Source organism: Scatophagus argus, chromosome 1 (genome assembly GCF_020382885.2).
Source record: "Scatophagus argus isolate fScaArg1 chromosome 1, fScaArg1.pri, whole genome shotgun sequence".
Lineage (NCBI taxonomy): Eukaryota > Metazoa > Chordata > Actinopteri > Scatophagidae > Scatophagus > Scatophagus argus.
In genome coordinates this window covers 6,377,866-6,399,068 of record NC_058493.1, presented here as the reverse complement: position 1 = coordinate 6,399,068, position 21,203 = coordinate 6,377,866, and the positions used below count along the sequence as shown (strand labels likewise).

Sequence of the window (21,203 nt, the reverse complement as noted above, 5' to 3'; positions counted from 1 at the left end):
TGCAACACTTTATTCTGAGAAGCAGTACTGGAGTATAGCGAAGCAATCTGCCTGAAAAACACAGTATATTCATTTACATGCACTCTTACAGGGAGTTTTCAAGTCACATACACCAGAGATTGTTCACCGCAACCTTCAGCTGGCATATAATAACCTAACCCCTTTAGCAAATAAATACTGTTTGGCAACTGAAGAATCAGCAGTTGCTGCAGATTAATAAGTACGAGTTTTTGTCACATTGTTTTTATCACATCTTAATCGCATTTTAATCCATCAAATGTTCTTGTAGAACACACATTGCTGGATGGAAATTCGTTCATCCCCCCACCACACACACACACACACACACACACGCACACACACACGGCACAGTAATGGGCCTCAAGGTCTCATCACAGTATCTCCGTGAATTCGAATTGCCCTCAATAAAATGCAGCCTTGTTCATTGTCCTTACGTTATGCCTGCCTGTACCATAACTCCACCGGTCTGATGATGAACCTCGGCTGGTATTGGTCTGTGAATGGAAGACCGAGATGATGTAATGACAAATTCTCTGAAATGACACCACAGACAGCTTATGGTCATGAAATGAACATTCAGTTCACAGAAAACAGCTCTGGTGGACATTCCTGCAGCCAGCATGCCATTTGCACACTGCACACTTTAGAGTGGCCATTTTTTTCTGACACATGTGCAGTAATCATTTTGTTTAATTATCACTTTGATATGCCCTAACTGTCAGATGGATGGATCATCTTAGTGAAGACAACACAAAGTACGTCCTCATAAAATGGGAATATATATTTTTTTGCTCAGTGCATTTTCTATTTGCTGTATGCCCACGAATGTACAGAAAAAAGTCACTGGGTTACTTTGATAATAAAGAAAAGCTAAAAATAACATGATTCATAGGCGAGTTGTGGAATCTTAAGATAATTTTCCAAGGAATTCACAGCTGATTTATGGGAATTTATTTGTGGTGACCATCAGATGTACTCTATCTGGTATCTGGAGACTTATGTCTGTGTGTTCAGATTTGACTCTACGAAGAAATGATTTTTTTAGGCTACTTGTGGTTTGAAATTATCTTAATTGCATCCATGAACTGTGTGTTACAGTGACTGCTTCATATCCAACTGCTGGCCAAATCAGTAAGCCACGACAAGAACTAGTGTCCAGGTGTACACCTGTCTCTTTTCTCTCATCTAGTGCCTTTGTCTTTGTCACCCCCCCACCCATTAACTTATACTGATCTGTCACAAAATTCAGTCTGTAATTATAGGTTCCTCTTGGGACTGTAATTACTGACACCCACATGTTCAGCTGCAAATGATGTTGTCCAAACGCCTGCATTAAACTGCTAACAATTTTTAATTAAACCATACCTACTGCTCTAATCCAGTTCTTTTCCTCTTTTCCGACTGCCAACTGCCAACTAACCAGATAATAGAGTTAAATGAGCTTTACAGCATGAAACACAGATTAGATGGGGTGTTCTCATTCTAATCAGCAGTAATTCTTCGCAAAAACATTTCAGCCTTATTTGCCATGCAACATAGAGTTACAGCAGCTGTGAGGAAAAATGACAGAAAACACCAACAAGCGTAGTGGAGAGTTTGCCCATCATAGATTAAAATTTAATTCACTTATCCAGAGATCCATTCTTCTTTTGGGCATAATAATTAACAACTGGATCCATCATAATTATTCTAATTAGTAAATAATGAGTGTATTGTGAGATGATGAGTAATTATCATATTGTAGGGACTACCCATTGCTTTGTAACTCTTATGTATTTGTAACTCCTACTCAAGTATTTGTCATGTTTTTAGTATGTTAATAAATGTTCATGAGGAAGATACAACAGCATACATCAGTGGATCATTATGAGGTAAGGAATGTTATCATCCAATATAAGAGAAGAGGATTTGATTAGTGTTCTTAAAAATGGGGGAATGTTCCAACTGATCGCCCCTTGAAAATGCACAAACCTTCAACAACAGTGAAACCTACACAAAAAAGTCATCATAACAGCCACTGTGATGGATTATCTAACTCAAGATATAAATCTCAATATTGTGCGAAAACAAATGGAAGCCAAAGGTACAATCCTGTAATGCACTTTGAGTGTTTGTCAGCAACATCAAGTATACACGATGTACATTCAATGTACAGAACCAAGAACTATCACACCTGATTTCCTGAAAAAAAAATCACATACCTTTTAATATTCATGTGGACATTAGCAACGACAGCCTTTGCAGCATTAATGTCTTTATTAGATTCGACGGCTTCTGTCAGTGTGTACATAAAGCCACTCATTGTTTTAATCACACTCTCGACCTTGTTCTGACATATGGCATTGAAACTGATCATTTAATAGTCTTTGCACAGAACCCTCTTTTATCTGACCGTAGTTTCAACTTCTGAATTTATATTACCTGACTACAGGCCACTAGGAAAAAATTCCTACACTAGATGTCCAGCTATGCACAATTTAAAGAAGTGATACCATCGGCATATACTTCAGTATCGTATCTCGGTGCAGCTGAACGCTCCGATGCTAAGGAAGAGTCTCATGCTAACTATAGACCCTCTCAGAATGATCCTTTATGTTGACAGTTCTGTAAGCTCAGTGAGAACAACACTCGACTCTATTTCCCCCCTAAAAAGGAAATCAATAAAGCAAAAGAGATTAGTGCCAAGGTATAACTCTGACATCAATACATACAAAACCTCAAAAGGAAATGGCATTCCACCAAACTACAGGAATCTTGCTGTAGTTTAAACTACAGGTCTGGCATGATAGCCTCAAATCATACAGAAAGGCTGTAATTGAAGAAAATAAGAACAACTCCAGGCTGTAGCCAGGCTAACAAATAAAGTCATAGCATAGTGAGCCTTGTATTCCTGTAACCCTCAGTAGTAATGATTTCATGACCTTTTTTATGATAAATTGTACTGATTAGAGACAAAGTTCATCACCGCGCAACCTCAGCTGGTACTGACCTACCTTCAAACACAGAAGCCTTGGAAACAGCTGAAGAACCAGATATTCAATTCAATTGGTTTATATAGCACCAAATCACAACAAAAGCTGTCTCATGACACTTTTCAATTAGAGCAGGTCTAGACCAAACCCTTTAACTAGATTTTTGGAGAGACCCAGCAAAACTCCCATGAGCAAACACATGTGAAAGGTGGTGAGGAAACACTTCCTTTCAGAAGGCAGAAACCTCAGAGCAGCAGGGTTGTGTGTGTGTGTGTGTGTGTGTGTGTATTTAGGGCTGGCTTAGTCTAGCCCCTAGTCATACTGCTATAAGGTTAGTATCTCCCATGATGCCCTGAGCTTCTCTCTCCTCCTTTAACTCTCCTTCTATGTGCACTCATGTCCCATGAATGCATGTCACTAACGTCTTCTCTGGAGTCTTGCAGGTTGCCATGGATAATGCTTGGACCTCCTGCTGCGGTTCTGTTTGACACGAATACTGTTTTTAACACCTGTCATATTTCTGCATTACTACTACTACTACTACTACTACTACTACTACTACTTCCATCATTATTATTGTTAATATATTTTTGTTATCGTTCCAGCACTTGCTGTCTGTGATCCCTCTCTCTCTGAAAAGAGTTTGGTCTGGAGGAAGACGAGACGAGTTTAGACCCGCTCTGATTGGAAAGTGTCATGAGACAACTTGTGTCGTGATTTGGCGTTATATAAATAAATTGAACTGAACTGAAATATCTGACGTGTGTGAACCACTGACTGTATATGAAGATGGACAGCATGAAAACTCTAAAATGAAGCCAAAACATCTTGATTTCCCCCTGGTGGCTGGCTCCACTACAGGTCATAAACCCCTCATCCTCCATGTTAGCAGATGTTTGAGGTTCTAAAAAGGGCATGAGATATCATAATTGGCAGGAGTGCTGCCTGCGATTGGGTCAGATGGGTGTATGGGAGGGAATTCAATACCGCAGCAGCACCACTCTTTGACTGTTGTGCTCCATATAATGATACCAGCACTAGATGGGATATTTCAGCTTAAATTTGTACAGTGTAAGAAAGAAGTTGAAATGCGCTGTCCATCTTTATATACGTCAATGGTGTGAAACTGCATGGCTTGTTCAGTTAATTTAAAATAGCCAATAAACACATCAAACCGCCTCTGAGGTTCTTGTTTATGTCAGAAGTGACAGAGATTTCTGTGCTCTTCAAACACTGCTGTTCCATACATATAGCATATTCCATACATCGGGTCAGGCCTCAATTAAACAGACGGCACAAACACTGAACCTGTAATTATGAGTACATTATGTCAAAGATGCACTTAACAATAATTAAACCACTCTTGGGTATTGTCGCCGAACAGCATCATTTTCCAACTTAAAGTTTGTTCTTTCAATATAATGATCAATGTTTCTCTTTGTTGATGCTCTTTGTGTGCTTATTTACCTGTGATGTTATTAGTCGTAAGACTTTTTTTCCCATTATCAGGTAAATAAATTTGCAATCTGTAATCTTCTGACAAATGCAATTGCATTTTTCAGAACAGATAATTTGCTTTCCTGGCGCTCAGTTGGTGGCCATATAATCAATATTTGAAAACTGGGATAAAAAAGCAGTGATTTTCAGAGCTGCCAGTAATCAGCATTTAGGTTGTCTGTGTAACTGTATATATGTGACTTTTAGTTCAGATACTTGGCTGTGATGTGTTTACAACTTGTCTACCCTGTGTACACTCCTCAAGCTGATGTTACAGGCTGCAGTTAAAACAAGCAGAAGCTGAAACTGGACACTTGAAACACTCCAGACTAAACCACATATATGGACGTGCGCGCACGCACGCACACACACAGAGGAAACCTGAACACTCTGAACACTGCGTAATTGTAAATCAATAAACAATTAAGGTACCACCATCATAACACACTGCTTACTGACCTCAAATCCCTCGGCGCTGACTGTGTCTCCATTTTCCTGTTGTTTGTAAGAGGGCAACTAAAACAATAATGGGATGGCTTTCGGCTAATGTGTGGACACTCACCAGTGAAGCATGGAGCAACGACGAGCTTCGATGTGTGCATCATCAGACTGTGAAGTTACATTTCAGTGTGATTGATTATCTCTTTTAAGCAATTTGAAAATCATAACACAACATGAACATACTACATATGGTCATATCCACTTGCTTACTTGCATATTTCTCAGATGATAGTGTGATTTAATATGATGTAACTAAAGAGTGGGGTGTTCTGTTATCAAAAGGTTAAAGCTCTCCTGTTGTGTTCATTTGTCAGGAACAGCAATGATGTTCCCGGGTCAATTTGACCCGCTGCATATTTTGTTATCCAAAATAAGGCTGAAAATAACAAAAAATCCTCATAAGCATTGTTAATATTTCATTACTAACTCCGTTACCATCTATTCTGTCAATATTTAGTGCAATGGTGTTCCTCACCTTTCACAGATAAGGGTTCAATTAGGATAATTCAGCTGTTTTTCATAAAAAAAAAAAAAAAAAAAAAATACATGTTCAATGTTTTTTTAATGCTTCACCACTTTCAGTTTCACTTTTCTGACATCCTTTTACCCCCAGTTTGACTGCTGGGTCAGACTGACCTGAACAGTATCTATGTGATATAAACATGTGGGAGGTGGTTGCAAATATGTGAGATGAACCATTTTCATATTATATGTTGATTACACCAATTAAGGCAAGAAGAAGTTTCATACTGAAAAAATACGATTTAAAAATACTAATAACTATTTTTTCTTGACCCGTAACATAACAGGAGGGTTAACACACACACACACACACTTCACCTGATTCGATGCTTTAAAAAGGCAAAAACTGTTTGAATAACTAATCAAGCAAGATGTTATTTTCCCTCAAGAACAAGACAGGTAGCTGGCTAATTAATTAGACAGGGCCTGATCTCACTGTTCCCTGGGCACATTTTACTACTGTGTTTTTAGAGATTTTAGAGTGAATCTTTTGGCAGATCAGATGTGATGAACAGCTATGTTGTTATTTCATTTCAAGGAAATGAAGAAACAAATTTCTGTTTGTGATAAATATGTGCTGCATATAGGGACTAAAGTTAATATTATGCATAAGGTGATGCAAACGGGAATTATTATGTTGCCATGTGGTGGCTGTGTCTCCTCAGGTTGAGCAAGTCATCTATTAATCAAAAGGTTGGTGGTTCTATCCTTGACCACAGGTTTAAATCTCATTGGTCAAGATACTGAACCCAGCATGTTGGGTTTTCCCATAATGGCACAGTGCATGGTAGCCTTTGCCATAAATGCATGAATGAGTGAATTGTATTGTGAAGAGCTTTGAGAGGTTGATTTGAAAAGCAATATTAAAATGTAAAAAATTAAAGTGAAAACATTTTTACCTGCAAATGGGGGCATGGCAAGAGTAGTTTTATCAGCCCTGAACAGCATGTTCCACTATCCCCTTATGGCTGCATATCTTACTTTTGTTTACATTTTGTGTAATGTTATGAGTCTGCACCATGTCATGGTGCATTAGTTAGAAGTTCCTGCTGCAATATGAACAGACATAAATGCAGCGGATTACTTTTGGTACTGAGCAAAATGTCACAACATACACACAACATTTGTGAGCAGATTTGTCGGTGATGGACGTCAGAGATATCATCACCAACATGTTTGTGACTTCTGTGTTTAAAATAGACCAAAAACAATTAAAAAATAGAAAACACAATAAACAAGAAGAAAAGAAACCTGAGCAAAAGACTTTTCTATCACTCAAAGATGGACAGAAGAGAGTGATAACACAGAACGCGTGCTGTTCAACTTCCTAAGAGATTTAGATGAAGACAAGACTTCGTCAAATTTACACATCTTTATAAGACAGGACAAAATGGAAAAGGAGATCGTCTGATTGTTTGAAGACATTTTCTTAAGAGAGTCACATTAATACAAAGATCTATCATGGAATACCAGTATTTTATATACTGCAGCAGTTATACCACATTTTATATTCTGTAACGTGTACATGGTAATATGCCAACTTTGCTTCAAAAAGTGTTCAGTTAGTTCATCCAAGAAAAGAAAAAAAGACTTTTTAAACAATATTCAACTCACCATGAAAGGATTACAATACCCTGCAAATGCTCACGGTCTGTGTCATAATGTCTTTAAGCGTTTATCTTTACCACAAGAGAATACACAAAAACTCAATGCTTTGGGTAACTCGTTGGATTTGATCCTGCCTTTCATATAAAATACTTGAAATAACTGAATGCTCATTAATGATTTACATAGTCCCAAGACAGAGACAACACTGTGATAGTGTGAGAATTCATGTAAAGATAATAAGGAAGAGATGTGAAGAGTTCCACTCCAAAACATTATATATCCAGATACAACATAAAATAAAATTGTTGCCTGAGGTTAATCATTCAGCGTGCGAGAAATCTACAGGTTCCACTCTGTGAAAATGAACTCATTTTGTCAGCTGAGCACTTCATTATGAAAATTTTTTTAAAAGTATATCTCTTTTTTTTTTCTTTGTGTTGTTAAACTTTTTTGAGGGATCATGTTTTTCTGCCATATTTTGGAACAAAACTCTTCATGTTTTCCAGTTAAGTACTGTTATTATCAAAAATATGGAATGCGTAATACCACACAATTAGTTGATCCACTTGAGTGATTATTATTTTTGATGTATCGTCCATAAATTAATACAAGTATCTGTCTGCTTCAGTGGCTCCTCTCTGGTAAGCATTTTTTTTTTTTAAACAAAGCAATAGACGGGTGTTATCATTGCTAAACATGCAAAGGCCACAAGTGCAAGGACGAAAAGAGTGACTATGAGTCATGTACAGTTGATGAAAATCATGATAAAATTCATTTTTGTTTTGTTGTTCCAAAGGAAATGCAATGGAAGAAGCCATCCTGATGTGTCTTTTCTGGGCCTGTAACAGGATCTTTGTAGTATTACCCCAAAATGTTTTGAAGGTCCAGTGTGCAGGATTTAGGTGGATCTATTGACAGAAATGGAATAGATTACTCAAATAATGCTGTCATTAGTGTATAATCACCTCAACATAAAGTCATTGTGTTTTGGTTACCCCAGAAAAAGTCCTTCATACCCTCAAAGGAAGTGGGCCCTGGTCCAAGGAGCCCTCCATATTTCACTGCCATGTTTCCACAGTAGCCCAGAATGGACAAAATTAACACTGACTCACTAACTGGCCTTCTGCATTTACATTCTCCAACACACTTAACCGGGGTGAATGAGCGAAAGGTTGCTCAGTTTGTTGTAATCTCAAACCTCCATCTAGATGCCACTAAATCCCACATGCTGAGTTATATGAGAAGATTGATACCCCTCTTGTATCTGAGATTGTACAATAAACCTGAAACTACTTATTTCCATGGTCCATTTATGGCTTCTGATTTATAATAATCTTAGATCTGTCCTGTGTCATTCAGCTGGTTAGCTTAGCTTGGCATAAAGACTGGCAACATAGGGTTTTGTAGGTGAATTTTGTTATCTTGTTATCCTGTTATCCTGTTTTCAGTCTTCATGCTAAGCTAAGCCAACCATCTCCTGGCTGTGGCTTCACATTTAACCGACAAATATGAGTGCAGTGTTGATCACCTGCCTCTCAGCTATAAAACAAATAAGCATACTGCCCAAAATGTCTCAGCGATCTGTATGAGTTTAAGATTTTCTTGGGCTGAGAGTGTGCAAGACACACATCTGAAGCTAATGATTTATGATTTCAGTTACACAAATGTTTTCTCAAGAGTGGAAAAGCAGTTTCACACCAAAAAGCCTGAAAATGACAGAACAATTTCTCAAAGCGTGTGTATGTGTTTGGAAGTGTGGTGGAAGATATTACTTAGCAACACATTATTACTGCCATAAAAAGCAAATGAACTGGAAAGTGAAGGTGAGGTTTCATCACCTCTCAGGAAAAGTGTCGTATTGATGGCTCTGAGTCGTCGCTCTTTCTCCAGAGTCTCTGTGATTCAGTGTCAGTGGACTTTCCAAACTGTATTCACTGCCATTCACCTTTATCACGTAATACAAGTTACCAGCACTGACACAGGTAATTCCCAAGAGAAATCTCCCCTAGATTAAGATGAAAACAAATACCATAGCTTTATACTTTAGCCACCCAGATCACAGTCAGAAAAGGAACCAAAGTAACACCAGAAAAAATAAGTTAACATAATTCTGACACATAGAATTTTACAATATGTACATTGTTTTTAAATTAAAATAGATTTGTCGGTTGTCTGATTGGGTAGGTCCTCTGCAGAGCGCTCCTCCTTTTCAACCATCCAGTGTTATTTCAACGAAGCAGAGTTCCCATCAAAAGCTCAGTGCCAGCCAATCAGAGTGCAAGTAAGGCTACCATCGTCAAGTCCCTGCCAATAGTTTGTTGGTGGCGTCTTCAGACAGGGCCGAGCCCTTAACAACACACATGGCAGACCCTTCAAAACCGTGTCAAAAAGAAATAAATATAAAATATATGTAATATTTCTATATATATTCATAAAACCAAACCCAGGATAGATATTAACTTTGATGTGTTCTCTTCATAATATAATCAAACTGTGGCCATTTTCCTATTGCCAGTCCACTTTACTTGTCTTTTCGTCTTCTTTTTTGTGTATTTTTGCAGTTTTTCAAGGAAAAAAAAGTTTTCTTCAAACCTGTACATCTTATACGCAAGTAAACAAAATGTAAAAGTGCGTGTTTTTTGAATATGTTTTATCCGCTATATCCAAAAGTGTTGCAGGCACTTAAGTCCTTCCCAAACATTGTAGGTGTTTTTCGACAGTGGAGCAGGTTGGTTTGGTTATTCCTGGGTTCGTGTGGGTCCGTCTGTCTGTATGTCTCTGTTGATCTGACCGTCTGGCAAGGAACGGGCCACCCTGGGCCACTGCTAGCCCAGGATGTCCAGGTAGACCGGCGTGGCTTTTCCCATGGCGAACAGGACCTTCTGAATGTCCTTAATGTTCAGTCGCTGCTGCGGTTCCCTCTGCCAGCAGCCCAGCATGATGTCATACACCTCCTTGGGACAGATCCGTGGCCTCTCCAGAACACGACCCTGGGTTATGCACTCAATAACCTGCAGAGGAAAGAGGGCAGTGGAGTGAGACAGATGATTTTCACTGACTGATTGCTTTGGTTTGTTCATAATGAGAAAGCGGTGACACTGAGCAGGCTGTCCTTTGAGGTTTGAGCTAATGAAAGGGAGATGAAAGCAGTAAACAGTATGCATTCAGTCGTAAATTTGTCCAATATTGAAAGGGAAAACAAGATTATTTTTTTCTGTCCTTTAGCAAAAAAAACAACAACAAACAAAAAACAATAAACCGGAATATTTGTGGGGGTGGATGTTTGATACTAGTAAAAGGGTGACTGATCATTTCTTGTGCACTTTATAGTCACATGACTTATTGCTCTTCAGACAATTTCACTTTGTTATTTTTGGAACTTCTAAGCCAGTGTAGGAAAATGAATAGGAATCCATTAGTGTGTGACTTGAAAAACTGCACAGAAAAAGGATTGTTTTCCACTTGTCTTCTTTTCTTTCTTTCTTTCTTTTTACTTTTAGCATTGCGTACACAATACATTTTTTTTTTACACTTCAAACTTAGGCACTTATATCATATTTGTTCCTTTTTACTTGTTTCACTTGTCAGGGCAAAGAATAATTACACAGCTGAGCAGGAAAATGGAAACTCTCCCCGTAAGACATACTATGGTGTCACGCAATTTCATGCTCTTGCAATCTAGCAGCACAACACAGTGTCAGGACAAAGCATTTGATAATCTACTGCTATCTGAGGCCTAATTTTCTGTAAAGAATGTTTGACAAACCTTGTCTGAGTTTAAATATGACTTCATTGAGGTTTATACTCAGTTTATACTTTAGTCTCAACAAAAGTAAAACAAAATAAAATATTAGAACAAAACAGTGGAGATACTCTGTTCTTTTCTTCTACCTGTTGCATCTGTTTACCAAGATAAAGCACTGCTTTCCCTCTGTCGTTATATTCTGCTTCTCACATGGGAGTCAAAGGATGAGTGTACTGGCAGACAGACTATCTTGAGACTGAGCGGATAGAGCATCAACTTCCGCAAAGACATATGCAGCCTCTCAAATGCATAAATCCCCACGACACAAAAGCTGCAAACAACCAACCATAAAGGCTGCGGTCGTCATGGCAGCAGCACTCTGCCAAACAGATGGAAGAAAATAATCAAATGATCCTGAATAATCATTTACAACTGAAATGGTGTTGCACCTATGGAAGCTTAATACATTCACAAGTTCTGGTTATATGTTATGGTGGCATTTTAATTCCTTGCACTTCCTATTACAGACATACCCGCCCATTATAAATACATAAATACACAAACTGACTTCACTTTCCAGTCATCAAGTTAAGCATGGCTTACGGTTGAAGTTAACACATAAAATAACTCAGAATCCAAAGAGGCAGCGAAATCTGGTTTAACACAACACTCTCATGATGGACAGTTTTAAAAACCAGGCACCTACAGGCACCTAAAGGTGCACAGACTAGTCGAGGTTGTTGTAGCCTCTGGCTGCTGGCCTCAATCGCCTCAAGTGATATCACATCAGGCAGGCAATTTATCAGATTTCACGCAACTCTATCAGCAGCCATAAATGACATGTGCAGTAATACTCTCCAAGACCTGTAAAGAGACTATAACATATAAAATTGGTGGATTTCTGCTTCAAGCTGTTAAGTTGGGTTTTTAATTGAAAGACAATATCTTCGTCTAGTCGTCTGTGCTCATGAAAACGCTGTGAGGGCAGATGTTCACTAACAATCTGATAAGGTGTGTCTGTCAGTTTGATGGGTGCACAGTTTCCATTTTATAGTACTTTATACTTCTCACTGTTTCATTATAATTCACAGGTATACATTTTACTCTGCTTTGTTTATTGGACAGCACTTAACAGTTGTCCTGCCCGAACAGGTACGACAAAACCAATAGAAAGTTTGTACAGGTTTGTACATTATCCTGAGAGGAGGTATAATCAGACAAGTGAAAACTCCTGTGTGGGCGGGGCTTTAAGATTTTAAGACAAAAATAGCACCAAATGTTTTTAGTTTTGGCCCTTACACTGGTTTTGTAGACAGTTGTGCTACTTAATCAAGAGAAAATAACACTGGTTTTGTAATAATAATAATAAAAAAGACGGGAAACAGTTTTTTGTCACCAGAGCTTATGATCCCTCCAGTGACCACAGAGCTAGTGAAAAATGTGGCACCATTCCTCCAACTTAACAAGCAATTCATATGGACAGATAAGCAGCAGGAGTCTCAGCTGCAGGGAGGTGCAGCAGGCCTGATGTGGATCAGCTGCTGCGAAGGGACTGAACAGAAACAGTTGAAGACTAGTTCATCCCTCTAGCAGCAGTATCTCAGCAAAATATTAACATATAATTTCGCTTGCATTTCACTTAAAGCAGCTTCAGTGAAATATACAAGACCCCATGTTTTCTAGCAGCACAGTTCCATCTATAAAATCACTCGTGATTCATTTCACACACATTAGCCCCCATATTTAGCCTGGCATATTTGGTGTCTTTGGAAAAGTTTTGGACAACGTTTAGCATGGTAGTTTGTAATGTCTGGCCCACGGTGTGACGCTACTTGTTGCTTGTGATAGCTGTTCTGCTTTTCTTCTGAATATAAGTATAAAAAATTGGTAGAGCCTACTGAGTCCAGCAGTGAATGAGGCCTGTTTGAAACAAGTTCCTACAGTAGCCAGGTGATAAACTATTATTATCACTGATGCCTGTTTATAATTGCTGCTGTAATATATCATTGTGTAATTTGTGAAACAAATCGGAATCAGTGAATAGTAATTATAATATTCCCATCCAAACACAAAAGACAAAATTAGATTAGAGAAACAGATCATGGATTTTCACTTTTTTGGCTATGACATAATACGTTGCTCATCTCATTACACTGTCATAAGGTTTCAGCAATGTAGTTTAATCAGTAAGTGTTGCATTTATAGTGCCACAAAAAACCTTTCTGTGTAAGATACACTGAAATGTGGAAATCCCAATTTGTGTCAAGCCCAAGAGCATATTGATGTTTCTTACTTGAAATGCCAGGTTATTCTTTTGGGTCAATTTAATTTTCTCAATATGCTCGCTTTACAAGAGTAATCCTAATTGAATTTTATTGATTCAAAGCAGAGCCTCCAATGAAAAAACGAACCAATCATGGGTGTTATGTAATGCAGCATCTTGTCTGGTGGCAAAGCAGCATCAATTTATCACCTCGTTGGGCCAGCGCAAGTCTCAGAAAGAGAACACAACATGAGGCAGTAGATTAAGATCCAAAATGGCAGTGTTCATTTAAATCTTCTATTGAAAAGCTCACGCTTTCACTTTAGGGAGGGAAAGCAAATCTATTCAGTTCCTACTTCTTTCCTCTTCAGTAACAGCTTCCATGACTGCTATATTTTTTTTTAAATGTGATTTGAAATAAATATCCTTACTTGCACCACCCCTGAGGCGTTAAGAAGTGTAAAAAAAAAACTTTAGCATTTAACATTGGATAACCTGGGGCTATGATTTTCGATGTGTATGCAAAGGCCTAAAGTACGTCCTTTGATAATATATATGTAATATGTACTGTATGTTGTGAAGGTTTATCTAAATCCTCAAGGCTCTTTGTACCTCGTTGTTACCCAGCTGAAACCAAGGCTGCTTCCCATAGGTAAAGATCTCCCACAGGATGACTCCGAAGCTCCAGACGTCACTTTCTGTGGAGAATTTCCTGTACATGATGCTCTCTGGGGGCATCCAGCGAATAGGGAGCATGGTATGTCCTCCAACCTGAGGAGAGGAGAAAGAAAAGAAAAAGATATCTTTATTGCAAATGAAATGTTGTCGCTAAAATACAGATTAGAAAAATCAGTCATCAACACACCTCCCAGGTGCCTGGGGATTAACTGTCCTTGCATGTAACTGATATGATGGGCTTAACATCTCATGAATGTCTGCTTTGCTGCTGGATGTTGACAATGATGCAATACAGGACAATGCTGACTTATCTGCCACCTTCTCTGTATGTATTGAATCTCAGGATGTGAAATTCTTTAGGCTATGGTATTAAAACACCCTTTGTTCTTGATGAAAAATAGCAATCTGCAATTCTTTCTCTGCAGAAGTACTGGCATTAAGGCAAGGATCAGAGTCTCAAAGCATGGAATTGAATGTGTTCTAATCTTTTTTTTTTTCTAATAAATCGGTTTCAACCACAGGGTTAAGAAAACTGCTGAATGGATTCTCATGGTACAGAAGTTCATATGGCTTCTAAAGTAAATGTGAGTATTTAAATTCGACTGTATTTTTCCCATCACAGAGGGAACTACATATCAACATGTAAACCTCCTGCACTCATAAGAAGGTTTGCATGAAGCAGAGAACCAGCTGAGGCATGGCAGATTTCAGCTGTAAGCTATTTAATGTCTTCAAACCAGCAGAACATGAAATGAACTCTCCTTTGCTGTAAATCCTCAGAGACGGGATATTAATCGATTAAACAATCATCCATTAATCATGCTTGCTCTCAGATTCCATTAGCAGACATTGTTTTAAAATCTATTTCCCATTCATGTCACTGCATGTGCTTTAATCATGGCGGCGATGAGCTGGACAAGACTGATGTAGGAATGAGCAGCAAAGTTGCAAGTTTCACATCAGAATCCTCAGGCAATATTATTTACAGTGACTACTGGAGTCAAAGTACACTATTGACAGATAATGTTATTAATATGCTGCTGTGGTTTCATGTGAAGCCTGCTGGATTGTAGTCCTAACAGCATGCTGATCTGCTACCATGATTTGTTTCCATGCCAAGAGAAGTGTTTAAGAAACATAGACAAATTTTTTTGGAAAGACACTGAAAAAAATAAATAAATAAAAAATCTTATTAAATGTTACTGTTTACTAGCTTTTATCCAGAACTTCCAATTGTGTACCAACCATTGTGACAAGACAAGAATACTTGAGGAAAGGGTTTTTTTTTTTTTTTTTGGCAAGTGAAAGTATAAACGAAAAATTAGGTAAGTTTTTATATATAATAAAATAGAGTCAGATTAAAATATGCTTTATATAAAATATCGGTATATTAGTACAATAAAATTTAAATGGAAATAATGACATCTGAAAAGCAAAAACTGAACACTTCTTGGAAAATACTTTATAATATATTGCATTATACTATATGTGGCATAGAGAATTTAGAATACGGTCAACACTATAGGCCGACAGGAGAACCTAATACGCAGTAAGCTACATACTTATTTATAATTTGCTAACTTTGTTGCGGTGCATGTACTAATCCTACCTGATCTTAAGAATGAATATAAAGGCCAGGCATTTTTAATTACCAGTGTTACATTTCCAACACTGACAATACATTCCAACACTCACAGACATTTCTGTCAAGATAACATTTTTTAAAAGAAATTCTTTCATTTTAAATGTCCATTGAGGTTTTACTCTTCGAGTTAGTAGAAGCACTCATGCAGAGTACAAGACACGCATCCATCATCACAACCACCCATTCACACAAGCATGCATTCACTAATCCATCCATCCATCTATCATTCAGAGCTAATTCTCTGTGCCTAGGGACAAAACAAAATTAAATACACTGTCACACATGTACCATAAGCTCGTCATTAGGACAACCTCTTACTGTAGCTGCATTCACATGGGGAACCACGTGAGGGTGAATGCTGGGTTAGAAAACAATCAGATTCCTTTAATCATAATAAGCTCTACTCCAAACTACCAGCTCCAACATCTGTGTGCCTTCAGCTGTGAGCATTGTGAGGCATTTTAAGTATAGAGAAAAGAAAAGAAAAATCAACTAACATTTCACTAATTACCTCCTGGTTCCGTAGCGCTCATTGCACATTTCCTCTGAAAGTCAAACACAATCTCAGCGTGTCAGTTTGACGCAGCAGATGAATCTTCTGGATGTTTTAAAGAAACATGAGATTTGTCAATCTGCCAAGAGGCTGCTCCTTCCTGGGCATTCGTTCAGAACGTCCTCTAGTTTGTACACTTCATCAGATTTAGTTGCTGAGTACGAGGCCCCTGTTCGTTTGCTTTTACATGTCCTTCATCTGTATCCTTCTTTGAAGTCCTGGATTGGGGTACAGCTATCTGTTCCCCCATTACAAAAAGTGTATATATTAACAAATTTGAAGTTTCAGAGCGGCCATTTTCAGGTTGAAAAATTAAAATCTAATACATGTTTTAGCTTTTAGTTGTTAAAAGAAATTAGTAGTGTTACCAAAGTCAGTTCAGCATCATGAGGTGATGCATAACTTCCGAAAACAAACACAGTGTCAGAGACCAAACAATATATTAAACTTAACTCACAAGGTTTTGAAAATGTTAGCTTAATTTAGATTTAGATGTAAATGCGCACATTGCATTATAAATGTGTGTGTTTCAGAGACAGAAACAGAGTATTAATGTAGCCCCAGTTCAGAGTGAGTGAGACATATCGAATTATGCCAACCTTACCAACATTATTGTTAGTCAACACATGCTTTAGAAATGTAAATTAAAATGCTTCCACCTTCTATATTATTATTAAATAGTATTTTGATCAAGTGTCAGGACAGATGTGATGATCATATTCTATTAGCATAGCCTATCTTCAGTATGCACTATAGACAACAGTATTGGGACAACTGACCATTACAAGAACAGGATGGCATTCTAAATACATCGACATTAATATGGATTTGGACACCCCTTTGCAGCTATTACAGCTTCCACTCTTCTGGGGAGGCTTTCCACAAGATTCTGGAGTGTCTCTGATGGATATTTTTGCCCATTCATGCAGTACAGCAATAATAAGGTCAGGCACTGATGTTGGACCAAAAGGCCTGACTCACAATCTCTGTTCTAGTTCATCCCAAAGGTGTTGGATGGGGTTGAGGTCAGGGCTCTGTGTGGGCCAGTCAAGTTCTTCCACACCAAACTCATCCAACCTTTTGTCTTTATGGACTTTGCTTTGTGCACTGGGACACAGTCATGCTGGAATAGAAAAGGACCTTCCCCAAACTGTTGCCACAAAGGTGGAAGCATAGCATTGTCCAAAATGTCTTGGTATGCTGAAGCATTAAGATCTCCCTTCACTGGAAGTAAGGGTCCGAGCCCAAATTCTGAAAGACAGCTCCATAAAGAGATGTGTCTGAATACCTTTTTCTATACAGTGTCGCTAAGGGTCATAATACATTAGCTAACTAACAGTAGTTTTGTCAGTTAGCCATGTAACAGTTACACCTGGAACTTAGTATGTGTACAACAAATAAACGTATGTACGGTGCAACCTGTTTGACTTAAGTGATGTATAAATCTCCACTTAGTAAACTTTGCAAACAAGCTTGAACGTAAAGTGAAACGATATAACCTTCAGGCTGACCAGTAGTTTATTCTGGCTAATGATGACAAACATTAGATTTTTCTGCGTATATTATATATTCTGACCTTATGTGTGTTTTTTTTTAATTTGTTCCACAGCCACATAACATGTAAGTCAGTTCAGGCCCTCTAAGGATGGTCTCTTTAAAGCAATTGACAATATCCTCTGGACATTGGAAATACAACATGGTTTCAGGTATTTTGTGCCATCTTGGATCTTGGAGCTCTTTAGTATCTTGTTTTGAGTGTCTTAAATAAGTGAACATTTGGTTTTAGTTGTGTTTCAGGAACACAACTGAACAGCATTGATTCATTCCATGCCATTCTCACTGAAAAATGTCTATCTAAACAATTCATTTATTTATTTTCACTCATAATTCTATTGTCTTTTTGAACAACCAGATTTAGAGATAAGTGGAACTGAAAATGTGACTTCAGAAATAGTTTTGAAGCACATATGAAAATAAGTGCACAGATAATTTGTGTTTTGAAATCATATTGGTTATCATATCAGTTAAATGTAAATCTTTTTACTCCTCAGCAAACTGTGTTTGATTTTTTTTCTTTTTCATTTATCTAAAGGTCCAGGGAGGGTTTGCTGAGCACACACTTATTTTTCAGCTTCATCCTGCTTCACATTAATAGATTTGCACACATTTACACCTCAGAGCTGCCCAGTGCAACCACAGTCTTCTACTAATCCCACCAGAGGTTAGGCACTCTGCTCAACTGCATCCCAGCTGTAAAGTGAGGAGAAAACACATTTTGTCATTTTCCCTGGATCCACCAGCCACAAGTCAGCTTCTGTATAACTTGCTCAAGGGCATCTGAGGTATTAGCAGAATCTCAAAGACAGAAACATCTTTTACTCTTTAGCTCACTCGGTGGCGTCCCAGACTAAACAGGTATGATGAACCACCCGTGGAAGACAATTGAAGCTGCTGGTGTTTTTCTTAAATAGTAGGACAGGCAGAATAAAACAAACATATATCCGAGAGGTATTTCAAGAATAAAGGGACCATTTCTATACATCTTGAACACACATAGTATTCCTTGACTATTGAGAGAGTTCTGTGGTTGTGAGAAGGGTTGGCAGTAGTTTCCCCCACCCTGAACTTCACTTTCCAGGGTTCAACTGCAAGCTCAGTGCCAAATGAACACTGACTTGTACCCCACCTGGTCTCATTAGACATGCTACATTTTAGTACTGTACACAACATTAAGCCAATATTGATGCAGAGACCAATCACCCATGTTGTCTTAAACCTCTGAGCTGAGTTGAGCTAGGTGGGCTGAAAGTGAGGTGAAGGAGTCGGTGAGGGGCTGTATACCAATCTGCCCCCCTGTGGAGATTTAGAAAGATTAAACAAAATTAATTAAGTTCCTGTTATTCCAAATGACTTATCTGAGGTCCACCAAGCCCACTGCATGCAAGACTAAACCTCAGCAGATGCATACTAATGATTCAGCCACTGCTGCTGCTGTGGCAAGGGGGATGAGAACTGGCTCGCTCCCTGTTTCCCAAATGATTGCATGCTATCACCTTGGGTTTTTGTGACAAGGCCATGGCAATTAGCTTGGAACATGGGGGGAAAAAAAAAAAAAAAAAAAAAGCTGAACACATAATAAAAATAAAATAATTGCCCCTGTAATTACCCTCATCTTTCTCACTCAATGTCACATCGAGAAGCTGGCAATGCTCTGCGGGGAGTGAGGAATGAGTCTGTGGCTTTTTTTTGTTGCTGTGTAAACTGGATTAGTGCTCTGCCTGTCCCACCGTGGCAGGGGAGTGATTGGATTAACGGCGTGGAGAGCACAGCAGCATGGCAGGGGGATAGATTACTGGCCCAGTTGGGCTCTTCGATGGGCGCTCTGCGGCCTGCAGGGAGCCCTGGGAGGCTCCAGACATCTTAAAGGGCCCCGATAACCATCTATACACTTTCTCTCCCTGCTCTAACCATGCTGCTATCTTTGGTCTCCCAGCTCAAACAGCAGTGAACACAAGTTCAGTTTTAGAGGCTATGATGTCCATTAGGTTTCTACCTGCTGTGCTGCTGCCAAGAGGAGATAAAGTGGTATCTACTCTGGCTGCTGGGTGGTGAAAGTTTCTGAAGATTTTCAAAACACACACACACACACACACACACACTGCATTATTGGTATCATGCACTTTTACATTCACATTTTTGTTATTTACCTCTCCAGATTGACTTGTGCAATATACAGTGTGCAGATAGGTAGCTGCATGGTGTTGCTGCTGACTGTCATCTGAATATGAAAGCATCAGCAGTCGAGCCCTGAACAGATTTGTGCATGGGTTATATTTGGTGGTAAATAAATATCAAGCCTGAGAGACAGAAATGCTTTGAGCTACGTTCACCACCTTAGTTTTGTGTATTAGCATGTAACATTTACTAATTTTCACAAAATACAAAGTACACCAGAGCCTCATGGGGATGTTATTAATTTTGCAAATATTTTTCCATAAACCAAAGTTATGGCATTAGTGACCTTAACTTATTAAGATGGCAGAAAAGTCAGAGGGGAACATGCAGGCATGTACCAACATTAAATGTAAAAGCTAAAGTGGCGCTGGAGGAAAAGTGAAGGCATCACATCATCTGGGCACCCTTCGATATTTACCAAATTTTACATGAATCCATCAGGTAGATGCTGAGGTATTTTATATCACTTTCATATTTAAGAGTGATATCAATCTTCTCATCTAATTCTCAGCAAGAAAGCAACTATATATTATTTTCACATATGAAATATATATATAGTATATATATACATATTTCATAAAATCTTGAGATAACTCTAACCAATTCAGGAAGTTCTACTTCTTGGCCCATGTAAAACATTTCCAGGATTATTTAAAACAGGAGCACAAGGCTAAGAGAGAAAGGTGAGAGGAGGAGCAGAACCGAGAGAAGACTGTTCATCCCATTCGTGCAGCAGTAATAAATATGGCCTGTGTACTCATTAGCAGCAAGCTGCATACAGTTTTGAGGAGCTTGTGCTTGATAAATAATGCAGCAGAGGAGTGTCTGTTTGATCCTTGAAACAGTAAAAACCTGGGGACCATTTTTCTTCAAAGCAAAGCAGTGCAGGTAAGCAGAGGCTTCCTGGCAGAGTCACAAAGAACACTAAGTCCTTGAAACTGAGTCATTAGATTATAACATTACTAGTGTCTGATAGTTATTAGTCTGTGAATCAAAACTGCAGATTCTGGCTTTAAAACAATTTTTATGATGAAAAATTGTGATTTGTAATTGTTGTTGCCTTCTTTCATCAAACTAATTTTAGCTGGACACATGCTTTCTTTTTCTCAACACCATCCTTTTTTATATTCAGACAATGTGATGCTCATTGAAATAAACAACAAAACCTTGCCACTGCTAAATGAAAAAAAAAAATCTTACCCTGCAGTAAGCCTCTGGAGAAAAGTCTGAAAAATTTTTAATATCCTCTTCCACAAAACTACAAACTGGAAGCCTCTACATCTTCTCCCCTGACAGGAACCCATATGTCACTGTTCATAATTTGGCGGTAATAAGTTGTTTTAAAGCCATTTCTCTCCTTGTTAAGAAGAACCTGCATCTAACATTGCAGTATACCTGCAACTTTCAGAAAGCTAAACTGAAAACCTTTGCAGAACTTTTTCTTATGCCACCAGGAATTTAAT

At 38.4% G+C, this 21,203-nt stretch overlaps 1 protein-coding gene across 3 annotated transcripts in view; it reads right to left on the bottom strand.

Moving 5' to 3' along the window:
* Nucleotides 1–7,701: 7,701 nt before the first annotated feature.
* The window catches only part of ntrk3b (neurotrophic tyrosine kinase, receptor, type 3b), a 169,819-nt gene continuing 156,317 nt past the window's right edge, over nt 7,702–21,203 (bottom strand). For all 3 annotated transcript variants that reach the window (XM_046406432.1, XM_046406517.1, XM_046406600.1), the window contains 2 exons: nt 13,742–13,900; nt 7,702–10,132 (listed from right to left, as the gene is read on the bottom strand). In XM_046406432.1, coding sequence (XP_046262388.1) covers nt 9,947–10,132; nt 13,742–13,900 — 345 coding nt within the window. In that variant the 3' untranslated portion in view covers nt 7,702–9,946. The remainder of the gene's footprint in view (nt 10,133–13,741; nt 13,901–21,203) is intronic.